At 32.9% G+C, this 14698-nt stretch overlaps 4 protein-coding genes and 1 non-coding gene across 5 annotated transcripts; 2 read left to right on the top strand and 3 right to left on the bottom strand.

Moving 5' to 3' along the window:
* The first annotated feature begins 100 nt into the window (after positions 1-100).
* On the top strand, positions 101-240 carry C10B5.4. The gene has a single exon (NR_069093.1). It is a non-coding gene; the product is annotated as an Unclassified non-coding RNA C10B5.4 (non-coding RNA).
* A 6259-nt stretch (positions 241-6499) lies between these two features.
* On the top strand, positions 6500-9055 carry tag-196 (Cathepsin F). Its single transcript, NM_072814.6, has 7 exons — positions 6500-6606; positions 6694-6897; positions 7329-7441; positions 7622-7741; positions 7788-8255; positions 8460-8638; positions 8689-9055. Exons 1-7 carry the CDS (start codon positions 6505-6507, stop codon positions 8934-8936), a joined length of 1434 nt encoding a protein of 477 aa, NP_505215.2. The 5' UTR covers positions 6500-6504; the 3' UTR covers positions 8937-9055.
* Positions 9056-9082: 27 nt separating this feature from the next.
* On the bottom strand, positions 9083-10878 carry F41E6.7 (uncharacterized protein). Its single transcript, NM_072815.4, has 5 exons — positions 10811-10878; positions 9929-10054; positions 9787-9878; positions 9604-9736; positions 9083-9560 (listed from the first exon to the last, which is right to left on the bottom strand). The coding sequence occupies exons 1-5, from the start codon at positions 10837-10839 to the stop codon at positions 9437-9439; spliced, it is 504 nt and encodes a 167-aa protein (NP_505216.2). The 5' UTR covers positions 10840-10878; the 3' UTR covers positions 9083-9436.
* Positions 10879-12025: 1147 nt separating this feature from the next.
* On the bottom strand, positions 12026-13106 carry F41E6.8 (Sushi domain-containing protein). Its single transcript, NM_001356708.2, has 4 exons — positions 12920-13106; positions 12592-12681; positions 12393-12546; positions 12026-12343 (listed from the first exon to the last, which is right to left on the bottom strand). The coding sequence occupies exons 1-4, from the start codon at positions 12996-12998 to the stop codon at positions 12154-12156; spliced, it is 513 nt and encodes a 170-aa protein (NP_001343618.1). The 5' UTR covers positions 12999-13106; the 3' UTR covers positions 12026-12153.
* A 563-nt stretch (positions 13107-13669) lies between these two features.
* F41E6.15 (uncharacterized protein) lies at positions 13670-14411 on the bottom strand. The gene is made up of 4 exons (NM_001038396.6): positions 14306-14411; positions 14182-14251; positions 13896-13994; positions 13670-13827 (listed from the first exon to the last, which is right to left on the bottom strand). The coding sequence occupies exons 1-4, from the start codon at positions 14320-14322 to the stop codon at positions 13771-13773; spliced, it is 243 nt and encodes an 80-aa protein (NP_001033485.2). The 5' UTR covers positions 14323-14411; the 3' UTR covers positions 13670-13770.
* Positions 14412-14698: the final 287 nt, after the last annotated feature.

The raw sequence follows: 14698 nt of genomic DNA on the forward strand, positions 1-14698 counted from the left end.
TGTAGACCTTTTGGATTACAAGAACTCGTTGTTTACACGAGTTCTTCGCCTGTTATTTTAGGACACATCGGTGGTAAGTTTTTGGGCGCTCGTGGGGGTCTTCCTTCGAATTATTGCATTTGGGTTTGGAACGACACGAGAAAAAATGGGAAGAAGTGAAGAAAATGGGTAATGAAATGAAAGGTTTTGGCATGCAACTTGACACAAAAAGAGAATGAGCAGCACCATGAGTTCCGATGAGGAAATGGAAAAACAATGTTTCGGGGCGAGAATTGGATTAATTAAAAAGGGAAGGCACACGGACACAGAGAATGAAATAAGAGGGACATCCAGGTTTTTAGATTTTTTCAACAAAGATAATAAATGTTGAACATTTTCTGAACGCTAAAAAACACTTCCGGAAATAGCTCCTATTTTAAAAAAATTTGAGCTTTTTTGCTGATTCTGTGTGTTGTGTTTAAATATAAATTCGAACTTTTATTCATATTTTTGTAAATTCTTATTGTTTAACGTTTGACAACAAAGTAAAATAAAATTTAAATTTTTGATGTTCTTCTAGCAAAAACGAACGATGTGTCTTGTATCTATAGTAAATAAACTAAAAATGCTCAGAAAGCTTAGAACTTTGATCTAATTCGGACAGTAAACCTAATAGTTTGTTGAGGTTTCGTACTTGTCAACTTTACCACTCGTGACTGATAAACTGTTACTGTACTCGGTGGTCGTTTAAAAAGATTATAGCTATTTGGAAAACTAAAGGTTTCAAAGATTCCACAAACAAAACGAACGCGTAATGAGAGAAAATGTGAAGAAATGGTCACCGGGGGATACTGAATTGTACTTGAAAATACATAAATCAAGGTATTTATGTGTTCCACTATGTTCAAGCAAGCTGGAAAATATATAGTGGAATATTCGAAAACTACGGTTAATTGGGAAGTTTTCGTGCATTATTGAGATTGTGAAGAGTGTCCATGAAATCGAATCTGACAATGATGAATTAATTATTCATTACTCTAACAAAAAGCAAAATATCAAATGCGACATCATAGCACAAAAAAATGAATCAATTGGAAAATGCCTCTCAGTAATAAGTTAAGCCGTATAGGTATTCCTTAAAATATTTAATTTTATTTACAAATCTCGTAGAAAACAGTTTTTAAAGTTAAATAAAAGTTTTTTACAAGGTTCAACTAAAAATAATTTAAATCATAAAATTCGTAAAAAACTTATATTGGTTTCCTTTCAAAATTATGGTAGTTGAAAACTGATAGTGAGTAATTATCATTTCCTGACTGTAATTTGAAATTTTTGAATTTTTTCTATTTCTATAACATTTGGTAATTTTTTACCTTTAAATATGTTTTTTCTGATAGACCAAACTTTGGAATACATAAAACAAATAGTAAACTCATAAAATTCAAAAACAGGATTCAAAATAAGTATATTTTTATGAGAAAGTGAAGATTGGGAAACCTCTTCGAATATTTTAACGATGTTGTTATTATTAGAAAAATTTAAAATATATTATTTTACTCTGAAAGTTACGGAAAACTGTCTAAAACTGATTGTGAGTTAATTTGAAATTTTTCACTAAATAATGAAACCCTAAAAAGGAAAAGGTTTTGCAGATAGTGAATAACTTAAATATAAAAAAGTGAATTTGATCAATATAGTGAGAATTAAATGACCTTCAGATACCTTTAAGCTTTCATAAAACTCAACAAATCCGGGTAATTTGATATCTTGATTCTTCCAAGAAAAAATTAATTTGAAAAGAGCGTAAAATCTTAGGTTTCATGGAGCATATCAAGAACAAAAAGTCTCGGGGAGCTCTCAATAAAAGTGGAATGAAAGTGGTAACAGAGACACTTATGACAAGTATGTCAACCTGAACTTGAGGGATTATTCTTAAGTGACTCATACAATTGTATTAATCGGGTGAGGTTTCTCTCACTTTGCTTTTTCACTTTTTCAAATGCTTATGAATAAAAAATACGGGTCAAAAAGAAAGTGCACATGTCCAAAAGATTGAGAATCGGAAATGGAAATGAACGAAAGAACGAAGAATAGGAAGAAGTTGGTCACTCGGTGGTCGTAATTGCAGAAAAAAAAACGAAAGAGAAAAGAAGAAGAAGTAGACCCAATACAACCAGTTTGTTTCACATTTCACTTTATACCGCTGTCAATTGTTCCAGACCAAGGCTACTGTGAAATACAATTGGCTCCGACACATTTTGAGACTTGCTCCTTTGCTCCAGGTGTGCTCTTTTCTCGAAATAGAATCGAGGGCCACTGTGCAAACTGTGCATTTGCAAGCTAACTGTTTGTGTTTGTTTAGGTAGCATCTTTGAAGTTAACTCATGGAACACAAGGAACACTATGTCTAGGAGCAAAAATTGGAAATGGAAGAGGGGAAAATGAGGGATATAGATATTTTTCTCATGAATAATTCATTATATATTTGAAGAAATAATGACTGATTCCTGTTTTGAATTTCCTTTTTCAAATGTCCAGTGAGAGATAGTTAATAGTTTCCTGGTTGGCAAGTGTCGGCTTTGGAAATTTTAAACAGTTGAAATTATACAAAATTTATGAATTTGGGAACTTTATTTCCAAAATTTCTACAAGGAAATTATGTCAGTTCATCCGCGAATAAAAATGAAATTTATTTGAAAGCTTTTTGAGTTTTTACAAAATTTAACCCCCTGAAAAAAAGAAAGCCTAACTGTCAAACATTCTGAATACTTTCAAACATTCTGAATATCTTTGTTTTTTGAAGTTTTTTCTTTCATACTCCAAAAAACCTTCTAGTTTGTCTGCGTACTCTTGAACACTCCTAAATTCCTCAAAATTCTGGGAAACGGCGTAAATGGAGGAATGGTAAATGATCTGGAAATTGATGCAATAATACTTTATTCAAAACATAACAAGGCTCTGATTGAAAGTTGACGTTGAATTCTAAAGTATCATTCATAATTCTGCCACACCAACCATATTTTTTGTTTAATTAATGCGAGAACTTTTCCGGTCAAATTTGAATATTTCTTTATAATGGTAGAATAAAAATTTCTAATATATTTATTATCCACCGTGTCGCATAAAAACAAACCGCAGAGAAGTGAAGAAAACCTAAATCGAGTAGTGTTTACCAACTTTTTCAGCAATTCATGCCTTCATTCTGAACAAGAATTTCATAAAATTGAGAATAATTTTTACTCGATTTCAAAACAATCCACTTTTGCTTCAACGTCGTCTTTTTTTCTCAAAACTAAAAGTTTAAATTGTGCGTGCACTTTGGAGCTCGTAATATATTACGACTGGCTCACATTTATTATCTGAAGGCATGTGCAAAAAGTCATTCTTTTTTCTGTTTGTTCTTTAGTTGAATTAAAGTTTTTTAGTAGTTTAAAAGTTTAGTAACGAAAAATACTGAAAAAAATAATAATTCAAAAAATTAATTCATGTGAAAAATAACCATTAAAAATTCTTGCGAATTCACGTGATGGATTCAGATTTAAAAAATGCAGTAAGTGGGAGATAATATAATATGTTATTATCAACAAATACCACTACCATTTCCATGGCAACTAAAACTCGCATTAATTTTCAGATATTTTTTTTGTTGGGAATTTTCTGAATTTATGGGTGGATCGTTCTTACGATCAATTTTCCAATGAAATTTGTACGGAACCGTATTCTTTTTCCGGTGACTCAATACTATTCCTCATTTAATTTTTGTGTTTTGCTATCTTATGTCAGCAACCAGTTAAGATTGTATTTTTATTCCCTCCCATTCCTTATTGTTTCTCTCTCCGCCTACCTTTTATTGTATTAAAGCTGCTTCCTCTGAGGAAATGGTATATCTCTTGAACCGAATATTAACTCAGCCAGCCTCCAGATCAATTCAACACTGACTTCTTCCAGAAATTATAATTTTTTAATTTTTTAATCGGCTACATCTAAATTAAAATTTTTTGACGGTCAATTTTCAAACAAAATATCTTCTTAAAAATCTAAATTTAAATTCGGCCCGATTTAAGTCGAAAACTCTTATAATTGAAAAATTTTCACATCAATAATTTAAAGATTTTTAGCATCTTTTGTTTGTTTTTTAATTACTTCATATTAATTTTTGCATTTTTTAATTGATATGTTGAAGTTGTTGCAATAATTGACTTGTGAGTTTCAAAACTAAAAATAATTGATAGATGCACAAAGGTATACGGTAGTAATAACAGTTCATGAATTGAATTCCTACAGTCCATCTCCATTAAAATATGCATTCATTTTCTTCTTTTTCCTTACCAATAAATTGTCGCCAACAGAATCGTTAATCCTCTTTCTTTATTTCACATTCATCTCTCACCCGTGTCGTTCGAAACCATCAAGGCCATCCATTCATTCGGTGGCACTCACCTATCCGACCCGTCTGCCACTCAAGTGTCTCTTTTTCGAGCCACCACTTTTCTAATTACTTTACTCGTTTCCTTTATTTTTGCTCTCTATATCTCTCTTTCTTGATACTCGTCCCAAAAATGTACCCGTTATCTGTTCGTCTAATCCAAGAATCATCATCTGTCAACGAATTCTCACGGGACACTGAAGACGATGGGACTTATTTGTTTCATTCTGTGTACTTGTGCTCTTTGTGTCTTTCGTGTGTTGCTCTCCGCCTGAGTCGATACAAATTCAATAATTCAGTTTCTATTCTTCTCACACATCTATCTATACATCTAGCCAGCAAATGCCAGAGAAATTCTTCCTTATTTTTTGGTTGCTGGAAGAAAGTTGTTGGGAGCATAAAGAAATAAAATGAGTGTTTACGTTCGATTCACCTCTCTTTTTCTTGTTGTTTTTCCATTTCTCCTTCATTTTCACGACAAATCACCCTCAATCTCATTTTCTATCATATCACATGAGAATATGAAATACTTGGTGTCCGAAAACTGGAAAATGTAGTTAACACATAGCGCCTCGGAGCTACAAATCATGAGGAATTTGTTGTGTGGTGTTTAATTTAAAACATTGATTTTTTGTTTTCTTTATATTCTTGTTTTTCTTTATGTCGATATTTTCAACATATTTTCTGATCGTTGGCGTATGATTCATCTGAAATTAATTTTTTTAAATTTTTTCCAATAAAAAGTTATCGAAATTTCTCGACCTTCTGAAATTCACAATTATAAGCGTAACAATTATTCACATTAGTCAGAAAATACTACAACTCTTTGTGATCTATTCAGAGTTTTTTCATTCTGTTTTTTCTGATAAAATTTTAATTTTATTCCATATTTTGTAAAATTTTGAATGGACTTCAGATATTTTAGAGAAACTAGGATGCAAACTAAAATTGAATTCAAAATCAAAACGTTCACGACAAGCGATTTTTGTTGCAAAAGTACGATACAGAATAATTTTCTTATTTTCACATTATGAAACCATTTCTGATCAATATAATCGTATGAATAAAAGTGAGTTTCTAAATTTTGGAAACAAATATTTAAACCCCATAAAAATCGTCTGCAAACCCATCAATGTCCTCTATTATCTTGAAATAGATAAAACATTCTTATATAAAAAGGATGTGAGAACGTGGGCTAGGAAATGGAGCGCTGGAATGTAGTTTCTTGAACGAATTTCCATCTGTAGGTCAAATGCCTAAAATGCTTTTTAAACTCTCACCGGTGAGGTTCATATAAATGCACAAATTCCTAGATTCAAAGTTGGCAAAACTATATATTCCACTCTACAATATTGTAGTTAGAAAATTGTCTTCCATTCTCATTCTCACTTTCTTCCCGACTTTCTCGATACTTCGGTTTAGTGCACTTTCCTAATAGAATTAGAGTGTCCGCGTACTTCTCCTTCCCCGCTCGAATCGAAATTTCAAACCACTACAACTAGAGCCAACAACAAATTGATGTGTCTCCCACCCTACTCAGAAATTCAATTGAGCCGCCCGGTCGCCGCCCTTTTGCACGTCGTCTTGTGCCCTTCTCGTCTTCCAAAAAACTCCTTCAGAAAAGGTGTAACCCTACCCTCCCGATGGCCTGCGTCTCTTTTCCCTTTTGACTCATCATGTTTTTGCCGGTTTTTTCTTGTGCCTGTTAACTGCTGCTGCGTCTCTATTTATCTCTTTTATTCTTAATGCCGGGTCATACGGTCACTCGCAACCCCTTGGGAGACACCACAACTGGGCAGCTGTTCGGTGGTACCATATGACCCACAACTGGCCTCATTCCCATCATCAACCCCCAACCACATCTATCTTTTATCAAATGACACCTTAGAACACCAGCTCTTGGATCTTCTTGATTTTTTAATTATCAAAAAAACATAAAATTCGTGTTAAAATTGCTCAGGTGGCTCAAAATCTTGGTTTGAAGCATTTACTATTTTTTTTTATTATTGTATCAATCTCACTGTATCTTGTCAACTTCTTCCTACTAAACTTCTTTCTGATTTTCTCTGTCTTATCACATGATCTTATTTTCAGCCAAAATGGGTAAACCTATAGTTTGCCTAATTTTGTTACTTGCATCTCTCCACACAGTTGTCTCAAAAGTGTTGCCGATAAATGAAGAAGACCAACTTCTGTACGAGGTAATCTATTTCAATCATTTTATATTCCTTATCAAACCAGTTGTCATCCTATCCATCCATCACCTTGTCAAATTATTTTTGTTGTAGAAATTCGCGCGACATGGTGTTGAAAAATTCAATCAGCAATCGAATGATGCCTACAAATGGGAACTCGATAGAACATGGGAGGTTGAAAGAAAACTGTCCGGTGGAATACATTATTCAATTTTTGTCACATTGGTCAAAACCGATTGTAAGAAGGGTCAGACGGACGTTGAGGGGAAGAAGTGTCGGAAGACGGATACACTCAAGGTGAGAAAACAAAAACCAAAAATAGTTGATCAAAAAATGAATAGGAAGAGGAAATATAATTTTAGAATTCTTTGAATACATTCAAGATTTTTTTGACTGGACACTCGATGGGGCTCCATCACACCTAACCCGGGTGGAATGTTTACTTGAAAAAAGTATTATGCGTTTATAAAGTTTACAAATCTTTTCTGAAACTAGTCACATTTTGTGCTAAGTGGACCCCAACGACCTATTCTAAAAGTCTTGTATAGTTTCCGATTATCCCGTGTAAAAAACAGAACAATCAGATTTATAGTTTTTAACAAATCTAAAAAGTTTCAAAATTAAATGAAATACGAATTGAAACAGTTTAAAGTAAAATAATTGTCTTACAAGACAAAATATTATTTTTATGATTTTATTGATTTTAATGATTTATGTCTTAATTGCAGAAGTGTCAAGTTGAAATCAGTCGCCGTGTAAAAAGACATGGTTATGGTCTGAAAGACATCGTGCACATCAGAAATTGTGAGGAAGAGTTTACAAGGAACATTGATAAGTTCGAGTAAGTAAAGACGATAAAAATTTTTCCGATAAAAATAATCACACTATAACAAAAAATGTTTCATAATACTTGTGGTCTTTGGGATATTTTTTATTTTTATATTTTTACTGACAAGATTAACTAGTAAGTGAAACTTGTTATGTCTTATGTTTTAACATAGAAATTTGTTAATATTTTCAGTCACCGCAAAATCCAACTGACTCACGACGACTCCATCACTGTTCAGGAACTCCGAAAGGCAAAGATCATCCGTCCAAGAGACTATGTCATTTGGAATTCTTTTCTTGATTTTGTTGATAGGTATTGTTTGTTTCGTTATTTTCTCAATTTACCTAATTATTTCCAGACACGAGAAGAAGTACACTAACAAAAGAGAAGTTCTAAAAAGATTCCGAGTTTTCAAGAAAAACGCAAAAGTTATCAGAGAACTTCAGAAAAATGAGCAAGGAACCGCTGTCTATGGATTCACAAAGTTTTCTGACATGACAACAATGGAATTCAAGAAAATAATGCTTCCATATCAATGGGAACAACCAGTATATCCAATGGAACAAGCCAATTTCGAGAAACATGATGTCACAATTAATGAAGAAGATCTTCCAGAATCATTTGATTGGAGAGAAAAAGGAGCAGTTACTCAAGTAAAGAATCAAGGAAACTGTGGAAGTTGTTGGGCATTCTCAACGACAGGAAATGTGGAAGGAGCATGGTTCATTGCCAAGAACAAGCTTGTATCACTTTCAGAACAAGAACTTGTGGATTGTGATAGTATGGATCAGGGATGTAATGGAGGATTGCCAAGTAATGCATACAAGTATGTTTCAATTTCTCCGTTTTCTTTTGGGAAAAACTGAATACTGAAATAATTAATGCGACATGTGTCTCATATTTTCAGAATTGGAAAGTTTGTCGTATCAGATAATTACTGTTTTTTAGTTTTTTATCATAAAACCACAAAGTACTTCTAGTTTAAAAAGTTAATTCTGATTGTTCCTGAAAAATGCTTTTTTGTTTTCAGAGAGATCATCCGTATGGGTGGCTTGGAGCCAGAAGATGCATATCCATATGATGGAAGAGGTGAAACATGTCATTTGGTGAGAAAGGACATTGCTGTGTATATCAACGGATCAGTTGAGCTGCCACACGATGAAGTTGAAATGCAAAAGTGGCTTGTCACCAAGGGACCAATTTCTATCGGTAAGTCAATTGCCAAATTCGATATTAAATTCAAAATTGCTCGATTTCAGGTCTCAACGCAAACACTCTCCAATTCTACCGTCACGGTGTTGTCCATCCATTCAAAATCTTCTGCGAGCCATTTATGCTTAACCATGGTGTTTTGATTGTTGGATACGGAAAAGATGGTCGCAAGCCATATTGGATTGTCAAGAACTCTTGGGGACCAAATTGGGGAGAAGCCGGATACTTCAAATTGTACAGAGGAAAGAATGTGTGTGGAGTGCAGGAAATGGCCACGTCTGCACTTGTTAACTGATTAAATAATCATATTCGAAATTGTCTTGTTTGTCAAACGTGTGTTCTTTTCATGTACTTAATTGTTTAATTTTCCGATTTGTTTTCAAATTGTCTTTAATAAAGTTTGTATGTACTTAGTTTCAAAGTAGCTTTAATTGAGCAATCATTAAAATCCACGTAAAACATTTCATTTAGAAAGCAGCAATACAGTAGATAAAAGTCCCAGTAAAAAATTCTTAATACTTCACCAAATTATACAAAAAGTCGTAATTCACGGGGGATTTCGAGTAAAAACAGAAAACACTTGAGTAAGATCAACACGAAAAAATGAGAGATGATATAGTTTTGAGAACAAATAGTAATGATAAAGAGGGTAAATTTTCGGATATTTGCACGTGTTCTGAGCAAATCTGTCATGATTTTGTTCTCTGACGTGAGAGAATTGGGTGAATAGAAGTGACTGAAGAAGTTTGATAAAAATGTAAAAGAAATATACAGAAAATTTTTGACACTTTGAAATTAAAATATTTTTGTATCTAACGATTGAAGCATTCTGGATACATCGGATCTTCGAACAATTGCTCGTTTTCCAGGTCTCTTTTTTAATTGAAGCGGACTACGATAGAAAGATGATTGGAAGCATCTATAATGATACAAATTTAAGTGCACGAAAAAACTCCACATACTGATTTGGAAGCTCATCGGGAAATAGTTCATGGGCAGGTTTAACGAGGAAATCCACAGCAGCTTGCTGAAATTCCACCGCCGCCCATTGCATTAATCGAGCAATCCCACAGAGAATAACGACAATGAATGATTCTGAAAATATACATTTTTGAAAATTTCCTTATGAAAATAAATTGACTCACGCTCCCTCCGTTTCGCTCCAGGAGCATAATGTTTCCTTCCGTATGACGTTGGTACATTATACTGTAAGCACAGTGGTTTTTTGTTCAAGTATCTGAAATTCAAAATTTATTTCAATGAGCTCAAAATACAAAAAATGGCTACCGTAGTTTTGTCATTGCCTCCATACCACTTTCCCGTCTTCCAATAGATTTTCCAACAGCTGCGTTGCCAGATGAACCATTTTTACCTTTTCTATGGTGCATTCTAGATGGTCTCGATGATCGCTCTCTGAAAAATTTGCAAAATTTACGAGCCACGAGGTTTACGTAGAAAACTGGTAAGGTATTTAATATTTTTGTTGTTAATTTGTTTGGAAACATATTTAATATTTTTGAAATCTCTAATCTTTGGAACTCTGCATAACTGACTTTATATTTCTCTAAAAAAACTCAAAAATCATAAAATAACTATTCGTGAAAAAATGTTTCAATCTAAAAATATTGAGAAATATATAGACCCGTTGAGCTGCCCACCCGCGCAATGATAAATCCAATCTCAAAACGACAGGCAAAGAGCAAACCGAAATGACATGATCCCGATGGAGTTTCGAGTCCGACACGTCTGATTTGATAGATAGTATTGTATTTGAAGAGGCAAAGACACTGATATCTTTTGTGTACTTTTCAAATGACGACCGTATTCTTTTCATTTTGCTTGCACATGAACTTTGATTACTATTATATATATGTTTATCTCAATTTGAAATTATCACGTATCGGGATGCATATCACTAGTCTTTTTGGATTTCATGTGGACTATAAACTTTCTTCGAATTAAAATAATTCACTAAAAATAATGAAATTGTGTTGTTGAAACATTTATTTGAACATACGATCTAAAACTGTTTACGCTTAGGTACTACGTGGCATTTAATATATTTTCGAGCTAAGCTTATGTATCATTTCACAGCACATGTCGTGATATTTTTATTAAAATGAAAAATGGAATGTAAAACTTGTATAAATTTTGAAATAAATTACTTACCTCTGTGAGAATATTGGCATCGTATGCATGACTCTGTTATTTCGAAGTAGATTTGTTGTCGATCGTCTAAAGTAAAATAATAATAACTTTAAAAAAACGAGAAATGTCAGCGACTAATAACAATAATAATTTGGCGTTTTGACGATATTTTGCAAGAGAGGTGGGCAATTATTTTGCTTTGAATTGTTTGATGAAACTATTTTTGTTGCTCTCCAAAACTTCTTTTCAAATTTTTTTCTATTTTTAAATTTTTCCAAAAATATCAACACCATGATAATTGCCATCCCTGCATGAAACGTTACCAAAAAAGTGCATACTTTCAACATTTTGAAATTGAAAAAGAAACTAAATGAGAACACTCATCGCAACATGAGAGAGCCGCCTATCGTAGAGAATCGAACATGACAATAAATATCAGACAGAAAAATCTAAAAAAAAACAGGAGAATGTAAACGAACATTTTGAGTGGGTTGAAGTAGAAAATCATATAGCAAAATCTATCGGAAAATGTATGAAACATCGTGGGAAATTATGGAGAAAATAAAAGAATGAATCTAGTTTGAGTTTTGAAGAGCTGCCAATTTCTCACCACAAATCGCAATATCGAGATGATTTTAGTAGAAGTTGTTTGAAATTTTAAAGCTTTGAACATTTCTGGAAAATTGCTGGAAAATGATTAAAAGTTTGAAGAGAGTTTTTAAAAAATTACTTTTGAAAAAACATTAAACTAGAATTATTTTATCAAATTACAGATTTAGAACATAATATTTTGCATTTGCTCTGCAGTCATTTTTAATAAATAATTCTTGGGAGCCCTGTTTGTAGAAAGAAAAAATATCTGCCGCAACCTTCAATGAAAATTAAATTCAAAAGTTCGATTAAATTTCGATAGCAACATTCCGCACTTTTCAACATCTGATTCTGGTCATCTCAGTGGGCAGATTGATGAGTTCCACGTGTTGTAAGGTTCATTCAATCGCTCATCACCTACAAGAAATCATACAGATGTCTCAAATGGGTGTTCGGCTTAACATCTGGCTTGTTTAATCTTCTCTCAATAGGATGTAGCTCACGTAGTTGAATCACGTCAAACTTATCAAAGTACAGTTTTCTTATAGACAATTCGAAATTATTGTTGCACAATAAAAGACATCAATAAATTAAAGTTCTGTGGTATAACACGTTGATTCTTTTCAAAAGTAAGTATTGAACAAGTTTACCATAATTATTCATGAGTCAAACCACACATTTCTTCTAATTTAAAAACAATTAATCCAGTTTGTACTTTGAAGAAACAGTAATCAAGATTACATACATAATTTATTTGGAAATATGTAAACAAATTATCCTCCCACAATAGGTCGACAAACTAGAGAACTTAATTCTGCAGACAGTGGAGGAATTCCTGTGTTCCAGGTTCCAGCACCAGCACCAGATTGTCTGCACCACGCAATAATCGGTGACGGTCCAGGCAGTTCCGTACCGAGAACATTGTAAAATACTGTTGTTCCTAATGGACAAACAACTGTTGTTCTAAATATTTCGAATAATTAAGATTTCTCGAACTTTGCTATTTTCTTACGAGCAAGTATCGGCTGGAAGCAAGGGCAGTATGGAGAGTAGACCAACAACGTAAGTGACTCCAACTTCTGCAGCAGTAGGACACCAATTAATTAAATTTGGAATCCCAAATCCTTGGCAATTCATGTCATATGTTTTTGGACAAACTGTGCAAGCTGAAATTATAAAACTTGTGTATTCAAAAGAGAAGTTTTACTCACGGAATGGAGCTTCGGTAACTGTAGTCGTTGTAGTGGCAACAGTTGTAGTTGTTGTAGTTGTTGTGGTTGCTGCTGTAGTTGTTGTCGATGCTGATTCAATGATTGGTTTTTTTTTTGCTATTCAGTATTAAAATATCACTTTTTGGTGTCTTCATGGACATGTGTCTATCAATTATTGCTCATTTTCTAATTTTTGTTAAAACTTTAAGAACGTCAATGTCATAAAATTTTTTGAGTATGGAAAATATTTCTAACTGGGTTTCCTTGTCATTTTTCACACCAAATTAGAATCACACACAAAGATTAAAATAGTCTTCGTAAAACTTACAGTCAACTTGTTGTGTCGGAAGACACGTTCGTCTGCATTTTAGAAAAATTATAACTAAAAATGTAGGTCTCAGAATCATTATGGAAGTTCAATAAAGTTAAACAGAACGAAAAAATAAAGGAAACTTGCCCTTTATCACATTATATATAAAACGGAACACACAGGTCAACCGGGATTGATGATAAACTGCGATCTCGGATGAAAATTCTTGGTTAAAACGGACAAAGTGTTTTTTATGTTACAATTAATGGAAAAAGAAAGTGCATTGTATTTGAACATGAATGAAAACTTAATTAATCAAAGCTTTTCATTCTCAATTTACAGATATTAATGTAAATGCTTTTTTTCCTGAAATCATTGAAACAAATTAATTGACCTCCTTATTTTCCGAAACAGGGAATTCGGAAAGATTTATCAAGTCCAAAAGTTGAAAATAAAGATGACGTTAAAATATCACTTCCAAGAAAGACTTTTCTATAGTTTCATATAGCTTTAAGGAAATTGTTCATCTATGCAGCTAAACTATGAAAAACCCTTTATTTAAGAAAAAAGTGAATTTCATAAAATTGTACCTAGTACAAAAATTTGGAAAATTCAATGTACTTTTGAGCACTAAAAATTCCTTTTCATGGCATGACGTAGAAGTTTGGAAGTTGATGATTTTTAATACTAGTTCAGTTTAGACTTTCCTGAATATTTCTTCTGCTAAACAATACAACTCGAAAGAGAAAAATGTTAGAAAACCGAATTAAAAAGCAGCGTATATTATATTTATTCTTTCAAAAAACCAAAAAAAAATTAAATTGTTAAACTTATACAGTATGCAAAAATTTTGATCGGATTCCGTAGGTTCAGTTAGATCGTTGATAAGTTCCACGTGTCATTCGTTTAACCTGCTCGTTCATCACCTGAAATTTTCTACTACAAATATTAGGTAAAAAACAGAAATTGATACAAAACGGAGTTATTTGCTTACCTGTTTGTGTTCGACTCCATCAGTGGAACGTTTTCCAAGAACATAATATGATGGGTAATAATAGTAATAAGAGTACGGGTAATACGAGTAGTATGGATACTGAAAATGTGAGAGTTACGGGGGCTTTTTTATATTATGGCGAATTTTCCATTAAATTGTATTAACTAAAAAGTAGGCAGTGCACGATTTGAGGTTTCTAGGAAAATATTCTATCAATCGAATCGATAGCGAAATTTTTAAAGATACTCCTAAAAGCTTTTTCAGTGACATTTTCTAAATAACTCACATAAAGATTATAATACTGTGCCTCGGCTTTCGGAATAACAGTGCATGCAAGCACAGTTAACAAAATCAACCTAGAATTTTTCATCGTTTCGTTCAATCTCACGTAAGCTCTCAAAATAACTCACCCGAATGTTTGATTCATCTTCGATCGGCTTGTCCTTCAACTTTGTATCTTATCTCTTATATACTGATATTTTGGAATGCTCCGGGTTGGAAAACTTTTCTGCAAACAAAGCATAGTTTGGGGAAAACAGTTGAGAAGTTGAGAAAATCTCCAAAAATTGGCCGTTCCGTTTTATTTTTCTTTCTTTTCTATTTACCAAAACTTTCTTTTAAACCATTTCTTTGAAACTTCGGCCCTCCTTTTTCTTTCATTTCCAGGAATTCAATCGTTCAAAAATCAGTTTTAAACCGAGAATGTTGGGGAAAAAGAGCTGATATACGGAATCTTTCAATTTTTTGGGGAACCACTAGATTTGCTATGTTTGTGTGATCAGTTGTACTTTCACTTTGATATT

The sequence above is a fragment of the Caenorhabditis elegans genome, chromosome V, assembly GCF_000002985.6.
Source record: "Caenorhabditis elegans chromosome V".
NCBI lineage: Eukaryota > Metazoa > Nematoda > Chromadorea > Rhabditida > Rhabditidae > Caenorhabditis > Caenorhabditis elegans.

Excerpts from the sequence above, each read along its gene's own strand:
- F41E6.7 (NM_072815.4), bottom strand. The coding sequence starts at position 10,839 with ATGCATACGATGCCAATATTCTCACAGAG. Across the intron at positions 9,737-9,786 it reads TGGAGCGAAACGGAGGGAGC|AATCATTCATTGTCGTTATT; the intron begins GTGAGTCAATTT and ends GTATATTTTCAG. Across the intron at positions 9,561-9,603 it reads CCCGATGAGCTTCCAAATCA|ATGCTTCCAATCATCTTTCT; the intron begins GTATGTGGAGTT and ends GTATCATTATAG.
- F41E6.15 (NM_001038396.6), bottom strand. Across the intron at positions 13,995-14,181 it reads CACAGTATTATAATCTTTAT|TATCCATACTACTCGTATTA; the intron begins GTGAGTTATTTA and ends TCACATTTTCAG. Across the intron at positions 13,828-13,895 it reads ATGGAGTCGAACACAAACAG|GTGATGAACGAGCAGGTTAA; the intron begins GTAAGCAAATAA and ends AGAAAATTTCAG.
- F41E6.8 (NM_001356708.2), bottom strand. The coding sequence starts at position 12,998 with ATGATTCTGAGACCTACATTTTTAGTTATAATTTTTCTAAAATGCAGA. Across the intron at positions 12,682-12,919 it reads TCCGACACAACAAGTTGACT|CATCGACAACAACTACAGCA; the intron begins GTAAGTTTTACG and ends TCATTGAATCAG. Across the intron at positions 12,547-12,591 it reads AGTTACCGAAGCTCCATTCC|CTTGCACAGTTTGTCCAAAA; the intron begins GTGAGTAAAACT and ends TTATAATTTCAG.
- tag-196 (NM_072814.6), top strand. The coding sequence starts at position 6,505 with ATGGGTAAACCTATAGTTTGCCTAATTTTGTTACTTGCATCTCTCCAC. Across the intron at positions 7,442-7,621 it reads AGGAACATTGATAAGTTCGA|TCACCGCAAAATCCAACTGA; the intron begins GTAAGTAAAGAC and ends TAATATTTTCAG. Across the intron at positions 7,742-7,787 it reads TTTCTTGATTTTGTTGATAG|ACACGAGAAGAAGTACACTA; the intron begins GTATTGTTTGTT and ends AATTATTTCCAG.